The sequence below is a fragment of the Stegostoma tigrinum genome, chromosome 2 (genome assembly GCF_030684315.1).
Source record: "Stegostoma tigrinum isolate sSteTig4 chromosome 2, sSteTig4.hap1, whole genome shotgun sequence".
In the NCBI taxonomy this organism is placed as follows: domain Eukaryota; kingdom Metazoa; phylum Chordata; class Chondrichthyes; order Orectolobiformes; family Stegostomatidae; genus Stegostoma; species Stegostoma tigrinum.
Window position 1 is genome coordinate 21053178 of NC_081355.1, and position 15815 is coordinate 21068992.

A 15815-nucleotide genomic window follows, 5' to 3' on the forward strand; every position below is an offset into this window, starting at 1 on the left:
GGCCCCTGGTTCTGGACACACCCACCATCAGGAACATCCTCCCTGCATTTATCCTGTCCAGTCCTGTTAGAATTTTCTAAATCTCTATGAGATTCCCCCCTCATTCATCTGAACTCTAGTGAAAACAATCCCAACCTAGTAAATCTCTCCTCATTCGTCAGGCCCATCATCCCCAGAATCACTCCCTTGAAAGCAAGTGCATCCTTCCTCAGAAAAGGAGACCAAAACTGCACACAATATTCCAGATGTAGCCTCACCAGGCTCTGTATAACTGCAACAACACATCCCTGGTCCTGTACGCAAAACCTCTTGCAATGAAGGCCAACATACCACTTACCTTCTTTACCGCCTGCTGCACCTGCATGCTTACCTTCAGCAACTGGTGTACAAGGACACCCAGGTCCTGCTGTACACTCCCCTCTCACAATTTACAGCTGTTCAGGCAGTGATCTGCCTTCTTGTTTTGCTTCTGAAGTGAATGACCTCACATTTATTCAAATTATACTGTATCTGTCATTGATTTGCCCACTCACCCAACGTGTCGAGATCATGCTAAAGGATCACTGCATCCTCCCACCCAGTTTGGTATCATCTACAAACTTGGAGATATTGTATTTTGTTCCCTCATCCAAATCATTATTATATATTGTGAATAGCTGGGGTCCCAGCACCGATCCCTGTGGCACCCCACCAATTACTACCTGCCAATTTGAAAAGGACCCATTAATTCTTAGTCTGTTTCCTCTATGCCATCCAGTTTCCTATCCGATTTGACACGTTTCACCCCAATCCCATGAGTTTTAATCTTGAACATTAATCTCTTATGTGAGACTTTGCCAAATGTTTTCTGAAAGTCCAAATATACTAAATTGACTGGCTCCCCCTTGTCAACTCTATCAGTTACATCTTCATAGAGTTCCAACAGATTTGTCAAGCATGATTTCACCTTCATAAATCCCGTTTTCTCTGTTTGATCCTGCCACTGCTTTCTGAAAGCTCTGCTATGAAGTCCTTGAGAATGGATTTGACTGATGTTAGGCTTACCAGTCTGTAATTCCCTTTTTTCCCTCTAACTCCCTTTTTGAATATTGGAGTGACATTAACCACCCTCTGATCTGCAGGGTTTGTTCCAGAGTCTGGAAGAATCCTGGAAGATGACCACCAATGCATCCACTATTTCTAGACCTACTTCCTTAGTATTCTGGGTTGTACTAGCTTTGATTTTTGAGGTGAAATGCTGGAGTGGGATTGAAATTGGAACCTTAGTGACTGCACTTTCCTTATTCAACTCCTCCTTTGTCAAGCATGGTGGAAATGCCCTTGCCTGGTTCTACTGGTATCTATCTAATCACAAGCTGAGAATCCCCAGCAATGGCTTCTTTCTCACTCCATTACTTGTGGAGTACCATAGAACTATTCTTGACTCCCTCTTAAAGGGAGGGTGATATCTTGACCCCCCTCTCAAAGGGATATCAGGTTCCACGTGTATGCTAGTGAGTCAATTCTATGTCATCACCACTCTCAACCCCTCAGCTGCCTTTGTGCCGTCAAATAGTGTGTTCCAGTCCCTGTTTGCCACGTCTAGTTTCCAGTTAAATTGACATGAGTTAGGTGCTAAGCCCAATTCCACAATTCCCGACCCCCACCCCGTACTTAGAAATGTTGCACACAATCTGTGAAGTTCAGTTAACTTGGTTAAAGTCCATGATAATTTTGGCAAAGGTAGTCCATCCTCCAACAGACCACTTCCAACTGAAAAAGAAACTTGGCTTTGCCCCGGAAATCTGAAAGCTAAATTGAGACTTCAAGGTACCTGACCCCATTGTGCCTGCTTCATTTTGCCTCCAAAAGAGCCAATACTTTGTCAGAGATGTTCGCCGCATAATAATGCAAAAGCAGATTCTGACAAAGCATGGAGATTGTTTACTTGAAACTTGGAAGGAAAATGTTAACAGGATGGATATGCTGATTTTGATGTGAGTAAATGATTGCATTTTTCCAACCAGCAGGAATCATGTCTCCAAGCTGTGCAGCAGACAGGATGCACACATGCCTGGCGTAATCTGAAGTTTACTTTAAAAAAGAATTCATGGGGATGTGAACAGCACTGACCAAGCCAGTGTTCATTACCCATTCCTGATTTTCATTGCTACCTACAGTTTGAGACAATTGGCCGTGGGTGTCTGCAACAAACACTGCTCGAGGCTGCTTGCTTCTTCACTCTAAGTCAAAATTTCAACTCCTTATGTACTTTTGCACTCTAACTTACATCTCTCTACATAGTAGGTTCTTAATCACAGTTCTGCAGTGTCATGTCTAAGGCCTCTCTCCTCAGGCCCGAAACATCAGCTTTCCTGCTCCTAAGAAACTGCTTGGCCTGCTGTGTTCATCCAGCTCCACACCTTGTTATCTCTCATTCTAGACAGGGGTGTCTTCTCCTTTAACGGCATTGGAGTCGAGTCTCAGCTATATCATCATGATTTACATGAATCTCTTTACATCATAAAATCTGGAGGCCCAGACTAATCACCTGTAGATATCAGTCCAAATCAGCTCACAGCAGTTTTTAAATTTTAATTCAATTAATTAAATAAATACAGAATAAAATACACGCATCAGTAGAGAAGCAGCCTGCCTTCACTTGTTGTGTTCCTTTGTGGAGATAAGTAGCATAATGAGGAAGCGAGGGCAGTAGTAATTGTAATTCACTGAGGGAATACACATGGGTATTTGACAAAACATTAAGTTTCCTGTTTTTATAATGCCACATTAATATCTATTGATTCACATGACTTGTATATCTTGCCCAATGTTTCATTTGAGTGACAACTTGACCTTTCATTCCTTTTGTGGTGAATGGTAGGACAGTCTTTCATTTGTTGTTTGTTCCATAGTTGGAATAATTAATTGAGCCATCTACAAGGACATTCTAGGCTGCCTGTGCAGTTGATCTGGAACTGATCCACCTCCAATTCTGTCCATTGTGCATTGTTGTGCAAAATGCAGTACACCAGATTCTGGACAACTTTGGCTCATGCCTAGTGGAGGGTGGCTCCACACATACATATGCCAATGAAGCACAATTTTAACCATATCAATGTTTTGCCCACTGACACACCTGAGTGCATTTCAACAACCCCGAGGAAATCCGCACCCCCCTGCACTTCATACAAACTATGTATTGAAACAGAACATTTGTGGCATAGAAATCAACCAAATGACCCATCACGTCATTGCAGGACGATCAAATAGTAATATGGTGCAATCCCCTTTTCTGACTCTTGGCTTCTGTCCAGTAGATTATATGACTTTGGTGAACTTCCAAGTCTTTTAAAAAGGTAATGAGATTTCACAGTCTATCACAGAATCACTACAGTGCAGATAGAGGCCTTTTGGTTCATCAAGGCTGCACCGACCTTTTGAAGAGGATTCCACCTTATCCTTGTGACCCTCCATTTACCACAGTTCATCCACCTGGCTTGCACCTCCCTGGACACTACAGGGCTATTTAGCATGGCCAATCCACCTAACCTGCACACCTTTGGACTGTAGGGGGAAACCAGAACACCTGGAGGAAACCCATGCAGACGCAGGGAGAATATGCAAACTTCACAGATGATGACCCAACGCTGGAATCAAATCTGTGTCCCTGGCACCATGAGGTAGCAATGTTAACCACTGAGCCACTGCACCAGGCAATGAGATCCAGAACACTACTACTTTCCACATCAAAAACACTTGCCTTCAACACCTCTTTAATCCTTCTCCTAATTACTTTAAACCTGTACGCTCAAGTTACTGACCAGTCTTATCTTTCAAAACAGACCCTAACTGTTCTCTTTCTGCCCCATAACTTTATACATCTCAACCAAAATATCTCTCAACTCCAGAAAACAAACCCGGCTTGTCTAATCTTCTCTCCTAGCTAGAATTTTCCATTCCTGCTAGCATACTTACATGTTTCGTCAGCACCCAGTCTAGCAGACTCACCCTTCCTATATTTCGATGAACAGATCATAATATTCCTGCTGTTAGAACTAACTCTTTTGCACTTAATAGAAGTTATTGGTCGCTGTGGAGATCCTTGAATTGCTGCTTATGTGCAATCACTGACACCCTGTATTTGTACCCAGTGTTGGAATTATAGTGATGGAAGGTGTCATCAACAGTACTATCAAGCAGCACCTGCTGAACAATAACCTGCTCAGTGATGCCCAGTTTACGTTCTGCCAGTGTCACTAAACTCCTAACTTCATTACAGCCTTGGTTCAAACATGGACAAAAGAGCTGAACACCAGAGGGGAAGCATGATAGTGACAGCCCTTGACATAAAGCCCACATTTGACCAAGTGTGGCATCAATAAGCCCTAGCAAAATTGGAGTCAGCCAAAGGGTATCAGGGACAAACTTTCTACTACTTGGAGTCATACCTAGCATATAGGAAGATGATTATGGTTGTTGGTAATCAGTTATCTCTATTCCAGGACATCTCTGCAGGAGTTCTTCAGGGAAATGTGCCAGGTCCATCCATCTTCAGCTGCTTCATTAATGAGCTTCCATCCATCATAAAGTCAGAAATGGGGATGCTCGCTGATGATTGCATAATGTTCAGCACTATTTGCGACTCCTCAGATACTGAAACAATCCATGATCAAATGCAACAAGAGCTAGACTATATTCAAGGCTGGTCTGCCAACTGGCAATATTCACATTACACAACGTGCCAAGCAATGACCATCTCCAATACTAGATAATCTGACCACTGCCCCTTGACATTCAATGGTAGTTCCAAAACTGAATTCCCCCAACAATCACCATCTTTGGGGTTACCACTGACCAGAAACTCAACTGGATTCACTACAAATACAGTGGCTGTAAGAGCAGGTCAGAAATGAAGAATACTGAAGTTACTCATCTCCTGACTTCCGAACACCTATCCACCATATACAAGCCACAAATTAGGAGTGTGATGGAATACTCTTGACTTGTCTGGATAAGTGCAGCTCCAATCACACTTAAGAAGTTTGATACCACCCAGGAAAAAGCAGTTTGCTTGATTGGCACCACATCCAAAAACATTTACTCCCTCCACCACTGAGGCTTAGTAGCAGCAGTATGGACTATCTACAAGATACACTGCAGAGATTAACCAAAGATCCTTAGACAGTGCCTTCCAAACCCACAAACATTTCCATCTGGAAGGACAAGGGCAACAAATATACTAAAACACCACCATATGCAAGTTAACCTCCAAACCATCACCATTGTGACTTGGAAACATATTGCCAGTCCTTCATTATGACTGGGTCAAAATGCCTCCCTAACGGCATTGGAGGGGTCTACGTGCAACACATGGAGTGCAGCAGTTCATGAAGGCAGTTCACCTCCACCTTCTCAAGGGCAGCTAGGATGGCCAATAAATGCTGGCCAGCTAGCAATGTCCACGTCCCAGTAGAGAATGAAAGTCAGACTTCAATGGAGTACCTACTTACAAACTCAGTTTATATGCTTATGAGCTGAGAAATTTGAGATGTGATAATGCACTGGTGGGTAAAAAAGAATTAGGGTGGTGATGGTTTCGACAGTGATGGATAAGGTGTGGGCTCCAAGTCTAGAAGGGAGCAGCTCCCCTCCAAATTTGTTTCCCACCTGTCAGGACAATAAACCTGCTCTGAATTGCATTGCTCTTCAGTCAGATCAATGGAGTTAATATTATCTGTTGACCCTCCTGCATGGGTCATGTGTCCTATGATCCTGGTACCTCTGTTGCTCTCCCTTTTGCTGTTCTGCACTTCTGCTGATCCCACCACATCACACTTTTGCTGGCGCAGACATTGGCCAATTTTCTCATCCAATGCAATGTCCATGATCCATGATGCCTACTTCTGAGCCTTTAATAATATCGAGCAATCTGAATTTTTTTTTCCTATTCATCCGTGGGATGCATGAGTTGCTGGCTGTCTAGCATTTCATGTTGATCCCTAGTTGCCTTGAGAAGGTGGTGGTGAGCTGCTTTCTTGACCCCCAATGCCATTAGGGAGAGAATTCCAGGATTTTGTCCATGTAGGCCAGACCAGGTTGGGGTGGCAGATTTCCATCCCTGAAGGACATTAGTGAACTAGACGGGTATTTCCTGACAGCCAGCAAATGTTTTCATGATGATCAGTAGGTTCTTAATTCCAGACTTTTAAAACAAAAATTGAATGCAAATTCCACCATATGCTGTGATGGGATTCGCACTTGGGTCCCCAGAACATTAGCTGGATTTCTGGATTAATAGTCTAGCAATAATACCAGTAGGCTGTCGCCTACCCATAATACAACTAGGCCATTTCATTTTAATGAAACATTTCTGGAGGTAGTGCTAAATTCAAGAAAGTATAAACGCAAATTAAAAATCTCATCAGTTTCATGTAATTATAATGCTAAATGTGTTGCTGCTGATTCGCTTGCACTAATCATTACCAATTCCTGTGAATATATTACACAAAGCCAAAAGCACCGCTTCTCAAAACTGGACCATACATACATTGGAGTGGTTTGTGGGCGCTCTTCAATTTTCTGTTCTTTTCAGTTTCCACCCAACAGCATTCTTGGATTTTAAAAATCCCCCATTTGACTCAGAAACTGTTACATTAGTGTATTCAAGCAACTGGCAGCCCTTCCATTTTTACTGTTCTAATTTCTAACCTGATGACTCTCATTGCATCATGCACTGTGTTCCATTATAACATTTAATCTAAACTGGACAATGCATTTATTTACAGATGCACACAATACCCAAAGAGCAGCTGTCTGCCAGCATTGTGACAGTACCACAGGCCTGTACTGCTACAATGAAAGGAGCCAAAGGCAAGTGGCTAGACAGATTACATTTAATAGTAAATAACAGTTTGAAGTTATGTAGCACATTTAATGCAGTAAAATATCAAAAGATGCTTTAACGGGGCATTGTCACAAAATTTAACACCACCCTCATGAAATGTTGAGACAGACGACCAAATGTTTAGTAAAAAGAGATAGGTTTTAAGGATCGCAAAAGGAGAGGGGAGATAGAGTAGTGGTGAGTTTTGGCAAGAGAAAGAGAGGAAGGATTTTCAGAGCTCAGAGCTTAGGCAGCAAATGGCATAGCTGCAGGTGATGAGTCAATTAAAATGGGTCATTTTGGTGATGAAACCAAAATTGAAGGGTCACAGTGATGCAATGGTTCAGAGATTGAGAAGATTTCTGAGATAAAAGAGGAACAAGACTTTGGATGGACTTGTAAACAAAGGGAAGAATTTTTAAGTCAAAAACATCCTGTAACTCAGACTACAACCTAGTGGTTAAAGGGATAAAAATCAGGCTCAAGATGATCAAGACCAAAAACTGTTAAGGATTAACAATGACTGTTTCAATCAATCACAAAGCAAAGAAACATGCTATGAAAATAAACAACAGAATTGTTCAGTTTTGAAAGGGATGTAGTATGTGCTATTAAATAACACTGGCACAAATTTAAAACAGCTTTGCTTGGAAGAACAGAGGTAATCTTCAAGGAAGAAGCCAAAAGACAAAGATAGCAATAGAGAATTCATATCCTCCAGGTGCCAAGTTGGCAGAAAAATGTTGAGATCATTTTAAATGTAATTCCTACAAGAACATACATTTTTAATTGTGATAGAGGTAAAAAGATACATAGTTTATCAGCCAAATAAGTTAATACTAGGATAGATGACTCAGAGACGTCAAGCAACAGGAAGTGATAGTAGGATGGATAATTAAAAGCTGGTTTCAAGGAAGTGACATTTACAGAAAAAGGTATGGATGAAAAGGAGGGAGGCAAAGCCTTTAGAGAGAGGGAATTTCTGAGTTTGCCTTTAGATAACTGAAGGAATGTCAGTTGGGATGAAAGATAGAGGTCATTCAGAGGGGCTCCAAGAAATAGTACAGGAAAATAGACCAATGTAAATGAAAGAAAGAAATGTGCAGCAAATAGCAAAACCAAGTAGAGAAGGAAAATGCAAAAAAAGGAATTTGATTAAGACCAAGCAGGGCTAGATTTTACAGGGTTAAAGATTAAGACTTGTCAATTCAAATGACCACATAAGAGATGAAAATTGAGTAAAAATCAAGATCCCATTAGTGTTAAACGAACCTACCTTGGAAGAAGTTTTTCACTCGGAGGTAGCTGACACTGAGGCGTAGGACGGAAAGTTTATCCAATTTGGAAATAATATCTGGTGGAAATGGCAGGAGATTAGCCAAATGGTCTAATTCAGCATTCAGACGATCTCTGTGTCTTTTAGATGGATTTGATTTCACACTGGTCAGTGTTGACTTGCTGTTTGGAAGATTCCAGAAATAGCAGTGATTAGTAAAAATATGTAACTAGTTTATGGATTTAGTGAAGGCAACAAACAAACAAACATACACACAGACTATTGGGTACCTTGTATTACAGAATTGGACAGGTTGATGTTAAATATGGAAGGGATAAAGTCTACCAAAAGGAAGGTCCGAGAGCATTGGTGCTGCTCATAAGATACTGAGAGTGGAAGTGATGTGGGCTGGACTTGGATTGGATATCTGATTGATACATAACCATTGGATAGACCACAGCCTTGAGCCCCAGCCAACATTCACATTCCCAAATTTTCCTTGCCATTTCTCACATTCTGTTGAAACCATTTAACAACACTTTTTGCCAATTTTATTTCTTCATTTTGTTCTGTTTCCACCATCCTTTACCTCATGCCAGCATCTCCTTGTTATTTAAGCCTTCCCATTCCTCTATCTAATCACAGATGTTCCTCTTTGCTCTTTCTTTGTTCCTTTGTTCTGCTCTTATTAGAAACACCAGCGTGGCCAGATTTGGATGGAATATCACAAATATTGAATTTGATTATATCTTGGAGGCGCTTTCCGATCATAGGACCCATGAAATCCAAATAATATTTTCGTGCTGTGGAATGCCCAATTTCACAGTGGCCAACCAGTTATTGTTGTATTTTCAGTTTTTATATCTCCATGCACACAACACAACATCAATTCAACCACTAATTCAAAATTGCAACTTGGAAGGTTTTGCATTAAGATGGTTAATATGATGGACTCAGTATGTTCAAAGTTTGCCCATTGGATTCAGCGCCATGCTTGATGTACTATTAAGGGCATCAGGGAACAGAAAGATTATATCTCCTCCTAGCAATGGAAAGAGGAAACCATGCTGAGGAAGGTGTAATTAAAGTTAGATGAGAAGGTTGACAGCAGGAACTTTATAGCCCATAATTGGGTTTGTATGGGAAGTACCTTAATTATCCACACATTTACAGAATTAGCTACATTCTGTGGTAAAAGGTGGGTTGGTCCCAGAGAATTGTAGAGTTGCTTCCCCTTTACAGAGAGTCAACTGGTGATGAGTTTAACCCTAGTGTCACCATGCCTCAGGTGAGGGAGGATGTTGAGAAGACAGGATTTGCATGGTAACCTCAGCTGGTGCAGAAATTGACTCTGCACTGTTGGCATCACTCCGTATCTCAAACCAGACATCCAGCCAACTGAGCTAACTGGCCCACAACATCTGTAGCACACATCTAAATGAGAATATGAAAGAGGTCAGAAGCTGAGAAAGGGCAAAATAATAAACGCTTTAAGCATGAAGTAAACGGCCGAATTGGCTAAAAGGCCAGTGGTCTGATTTGGACGCAGAAGCAAATAATGTTAGATGGAATTGTAAGGGGTATTCCACCACATCAATCTTCACAGCTGCTTCAGTATATAGAACGTTGCTTCACTTTCTTTGCATTTCCTCATCAAACCATCCATTCATTCACTGCTGCCATTCAGCCCAAGGCTTATGTAATGTTATGCATCTGTCTGACATCGACCTCACCAATTGTACTGTATTCATTATTCTCTGACAACAACTTATAGATCTAGTATTGCTCTGTGCTGGTGAAGTGAATGTAGAATATAAGGGAAGGGGCAAATGGTTGGTCACCATAACTCAACTGTGAAAGCAGTGGGTCATCTGGGGATTTCCACTGCCTGACTATCAGAGATGGGTTGGATTTTCATGTAGCAAGTTCATTTCTGCCACAAACCCATCCGATAGGAAGTCAGTATCTATAGATGGGTTGGGGACAAGTCTCCCAGCCAATTAATGGTTAGAGGGAGGAGATGCAGAGAAGAGAGACATGGCACAACCTTACTTGTGAAGTTAGGGAAAAGGAGAACTCTACAATGTTCACATTTCTGAGGGCAGGTACAGACATGGAATCTAGTATAGAAGATACATTAAAATTTGTTAAAAATTTGGGCTGCTTAGCCTTTGAAAATTTGTCACGAATCACATGTAAACTTCTAATGAGCTTCTAATTTGCCTTAATTGGCTTGATTATTACTTTAGGTGGAGTTATTACAAATTAATTTATTTCTGTCTTAACAGCCTGGAGGAGAGAAATTTTATCCTTCAGTGGTATAACTCAGTAGAATGTCAATTGCAGCAATGAGCAAGCCTCTGCAGATTTTAGATATTTTTCTTTTATTATGTTTTTATCAGCCTGTTCAGATTTGCTATGACACATCTCCATAGCAGGTGGAACTTGAACCTGAACTTTTTTAAAAATTCGCTTGAGGGAGGTGGGCATTGCTGGTTCGGCCACCATTTATTGCGCATCCCTAGTTGGTCTTTAGAAGGTAGTGGTGAGCTGCCTTCTTGAACTGTTGCAGTCCATGTGGTTTAAGTAGAACACAATACCTTTTGGAAGTGAATTTCAGGCAACAATCATTTCCAATAAGAGAAAGGCAAACAGACAGCCAATCTAAACAATGCCCCTTGACACTCAATGGCTTTGCTGATATTGAATCTCCCAAAGTTAACAGCATGGAGGTTACCATTTACCAAAAACTCAAATGGATTTGTCATATAAATACAATGGGTACAAGTGCAGGTCAGAGGCTAGAAATACTACGGCAAGTAACTCAACTTCTGACTCCCCAAAGCTTGTCCACCATGAGGAGTGTGATTCAATACTCCCTATTTGGCTGGATGGATGCAGCTCCAACAATACCATACAGGACAAAATAGTCTGCTTAACTGAAACCACATTCACAACACCCCTTCCCTCCATCAACAATGTTTGGTCGCAACAGTATGCACCATCTAAAGGAGGCACTGCATAAATTCAGGACCTTCCAAACCTATGACTGCTACCATCAAGAAGGACAAGGGCAGCAGATACATGGAAATACCACCACTTGTAAGTTTCCTTCCAAGTCATTCACCAACTTGACTTGGAAATATATCACTGTTCCTTTACTGTCACTGGGACAAAATCCTGAAATTCTCTCCCTAAAGACATTGTGGGTCTACCTAGAACACAGGGACTGCAGCAGCTCAAGAAGGTAGCTCACCATCACCAAGGTCGAGTAGGAATAGCAATAAAAGCCAGTGACACCCATGTTCCATGTGTATGTAAAAGTACAGCTTGATAGCACCTTTGATCACTTTGCTAACAATTGAATATAGACTGATGGGGAGGTAGTTGGTTCATTTGAGTTGGTCTAGCTTTGTGTGTTCAGGACATACCTGGGTAATTTTCCACATGTTTGGGTAATTGCCAATGCTGTTGTTGTATTGGAAGAGAGCTTGGCTAGAGTGTGTCAAATTCTGCAGCGCAAGTCTTGAGTATTATTATTGAAAGATGTCAGGACACACAGCTTTTGCTGATTCCAGTACCGCTAACCATTTTTTGATATCACGTGGAATGAATTGAATTGGCTGAAGACTGGTTTCTGTAATGCTGGGGACTACTTGACACTCTGAACTAAGATTGCTGTGAAGGCTCCATTCATATCTTTTGCACTTGAGTAGGGCTCCTCCATCATTGAGGATGGGGATATTTGTGGAGCCTCGTCCTCCAGTGAGTTGTTTAATTGTTCACTACCATTCATGACCATATGTGGCAGGACTGCAAAGCTTAGATCTGATCTGTTGGTTGTAGAATCGCTTAACTTCATCTGTCATTTTCCACTTATGTTGTTTGGTGTCGAATAGTCCTGTTTGGTAATTTCACCAGGCTGACACCTCATTTTCAAGTATGCCTAGTGCTGCTCCTGGCATACCCTACTGCACTCTTCATTAAACCCTGCAATTCTGCTGCTGTTTGAAGTCTGCCCCATTTAGCACAGTAATAGTGCCACATAACACGATGGAGGGTATTCTCAATATAAAAGTGGGACTTCATCTCCACAGTGATTGTGTGATGGTTACTGTTATTGATACGGTCATGGACACAGGCGAGAATGTGATCAAATATGTTTTTCACTCTCTTTGGTTCCCTCACCACCTCCCACAGACCCTGCATAGCAGCAATATTCTTTAGGACTTGATCTGCTCGAACAGTAGTACTGCTGTCATGCCACACTTGGTGGAGGACATTGCATATATTTTGTGCCCTTTCCACCCTCAGTGCTTCTTCTAAGAGTTGTTCAGCATGGAGAAGTACTGATTCATAAACTCAGGAGGACAGTTTGTGGTAGTCAGCAGGAGGTTTCCCTCCATATGTTTGACCTGGTGCCATGTTACTTCATGGTGTCTGGAGTCAATGTTGACATCTCCCAAGGCAACTTCCTCCCAACCGTATGCCATTGTGTCACCACTTCTGCTGGGCCTTTCCTGCTGGCCAGGGATGGTGACTGTGGTACCTGGGATATCGCCTGTTAGTTATAGCTGGATCAGAAATAGAGACACTACTGGTACGTCAATATTATGAGCATTGACTAATAACTGAAGATGGCTGATGACAGTCTTTTGGGATTTATAGGCATTGTGGGGCATGTTTACTTACTTCCATAATGAAATGTGAACGAATCCTGTTTCATTCATTGTGCAGGGAAAATGTTATGACAATGGAGATCGTAACTTTGAGTCACTTATAAATATATTAAAATGTTAAGTTCAACACATATTTTGTTTTTGAAAGAAAAATATACAAATCAAATGAACATTTGATTGAGTGGGCTTCTCAGAAACCCTGCATGGATTACATGGAGTCCTCGGAGGAATCATGGAATGTCACACACGAAGTGTCAAGGGAACTTCAGACTTCAAAGTGAGCAATGTTATTGAATAAGATAAATTGTGTTCTCTTTTGGATTGCGTCCAAGACTGTGAATATGCTGAGCAGAAAGGAAGGCAGTCATAGGTGAAAAAAGAACACATTTGTGTTTTTTCTCCCTTGCACACGTGCATAAGAAAAAAAGTTAAAAATCACCCACAACCCTGGTCTCTATGTGCTATAGCACTGGAATGCTAGTGTGCTAGTGTTTATGATTCATTATGTTGCAGCTTGCTAAAGTGTGATACGAAGGACAAGCTGAGAACGTCCACTTTGCATATGCATGTGCAGATAACAGGAAATAAAAAAAACCTCCCCGATTTCTGAAAACTTGAGGGTGAGAGAGAGAGACTTCAGTTCAGAAGAAATGATCAATATCAGGAGATGTGCTGTTCAACAGTCTCAAAATTGTTAAAGTAATGGGGGAACATCCTGAATTCTTATTTTCTCCTTAGAATTCAGTCAGAAAAGCCAATGAGTCTATGTAATTGTGAGGAGAAGGAGAGAATTTTATCTAGTGAACGTCCAGAAATTTACTGAAAGGAAATGGTTACAACCTCATCACTTGAGAAAGAATTGGTAGAACTGAACCACGGAAGTATTATTGTTCCAATATACAGTGTGTCTGTAATAGGATATTGGTGGGGGGGGGGGGGGGGGTGCTTTTTACTGTTTATGATCTTTTCAAACAAGTATTTATGCATAGCTTTTGTATTCTTCTATATAATAAGCTTTGATGTTCTTTTGTTAAAAAGTACACTGGCAGCCTCTTGGGATAATGTTCAGTGTCTGACCACCATGATAAACAAATCACAAAAGGATGTTATGACCTATCCAGTAAATGCAATGTTCACTCTGGAATCAGACTTGTCTAATATTATATCAGTTAGGAACATAACGTAAATATTTCCAATTTTATTGTAGTTTTACAAATGTGATTAACAGAATGTATAATTTTTCCTTTTGAATCAGAGTCCAGTGAAGCATCAGTAGAACAAATTCTCTTGAAATGGGAATCTCAACAAGAAAGCAAGTTGTACAGAAAGAGAGAGATTTCCATTTCCAAGGAGGCTTTCATAACTCTAGCAAATCCTAAACACTTTACAGTCAATTAGGTAGCTGCATTTGTAATCAGTGTGACGATGTAGGAAATACTGCAGCCAATGTGTAAATAGTGGGCTGCACAAACAGCCAGGAAAGGATAAGATGCTGCTTGGCCTGCTGTGTTCATCCAGCTCCACACTTTGTTATCTTGGATTCTCCAGCATCTGCAGTTCCCATTATCTCCGAAGCAGGAAAGGATAATCTGCTTTGGTTACGGTCCGGAAAGAATAATACTGGTCAGGGCATGGAGATTTCTCCTGCTATAATGCAGAGCCATGGGATTTTATATGCCCGCCGAGGAGAGCAGAAAATGTATTGACCAGTTGGCCTAGATTTAAGTTCTCAAGTACCTAGCCTCAAATAATGGAATAGGTGTAGAAACAAATACATTAGTTACTTTACAATCTTGGTTTGTACACAGAGAAGTCTCTGTGCAATCTGGAACCTAAATGCTATACTCTAAACTTTTAAAAAAAATCCAGGAAAGGGAATCAGGAATGTACAAATTTCACCTACAGCACATTCCCAAACCAACAAAGGTAGCTGACTAAACAAGCTATCCAATAGCCGATACAGCCATCATGCCACAATGATGCCACCCGAAGGTTGCAGGAACAGCAACTCATAGTCCGCTTGGGAACCCTGCAGCCCAATGGTATCAATGTGGACTTCACCAGCTTCAAAATCTCCCCTTCCCCCACAGCATCCCAAAACCAGCCCAGTTCATCCCCTCCCCCCACTGCATCACCAAACCAGCCCAGCTTGTCCCTGCCTCCCTAACCTGTCCTTCCTCTCACCTATCCCCTCCTCCCCCTCAAGCTGCACCTCCATTTCCCACCTACCAACCTCATCCCACCTCCTTGACCAGTCCGTCCTCCCCGGACTGACCTATCCCCTCCCCACCTATCTTCTCCTCTATCCATCTTCCGTCCACCTCCCCCTCTCTCCCTATTTATTCCAGAACCCTCTCCCCATCCCCCTCTCTGATGAAGGGTCTAGGCCCGAAACGTCAGCTTTTGTGCTCCTGAGATGCTGCTTGGCCTGCTGTGTTCATCCAGCTCCACACTTTGTTATCATAAGTGAACCATTTGGATTTTAAACTTTGGGCAACTTCCTGATCACTTTTGATTGGCACTAACTTTTACTTCTAAGTTTATTTTTTTTTCAGTTACTGAATTCAATATACCACGGTCAGATTCGAATTCACTTTTCTACATTACCAGTCAAACCCTCAAGTTCACAACCTTCCAGACCCAGTATCAAATTTAACAAGTTCAAAGCATTATTTCAGACAGTAGATTTTGGTAATGGTTCTATTTTAGTCTTTTACAGCCTCTCTGGATTCATCTTTTATTCCTTCACTAACCCATATATCGTCCGTTCTTGCTTTGCGCCAACAACCCCTTTCTCAATTAGTCTCTCTCTTGCTTTCCACCTTATGACAGAGTTTTCGATTTTGTCTTTTCTTCTCCTGGCCTTTTCCCTGCCCCTGTGCTTCCTTAAAACCAATTACATCTTTCATTTCTTCAATTCCGACACAAAATCATCCACGAGTCTCTCTCCAGACATGAAACCTAAATTGTTACTTCTCACATTTTACCAGCTCTG

General features: G+C 41.5%; 1 protein-coding gene across 3 annotated transcripts in view; it reads right to left on the bottom strand.

Moving 5' to 3' along the window:
* Positions 1–15815, bottom strand: part of LOC125460580 (aryl hydrocarbon receptor repressor-like) — a 196895-nt gene that overhangs the window by 145098 nt on the left and 35982 nt on the right. For all 3 annotated transcript variants that reach the window (XM_048548199.2, XM_048548215.2, XM_048548207.2), the window contains exon 3: positions 8142–8323. In XM_048548199.2, coding sequence (XP_048404156.1) covers positions 8142–8323 — 182 coding nt within the window. The remainder of the gene's footprint in view (positions 1–8141; positions 8324–15815) is intronic.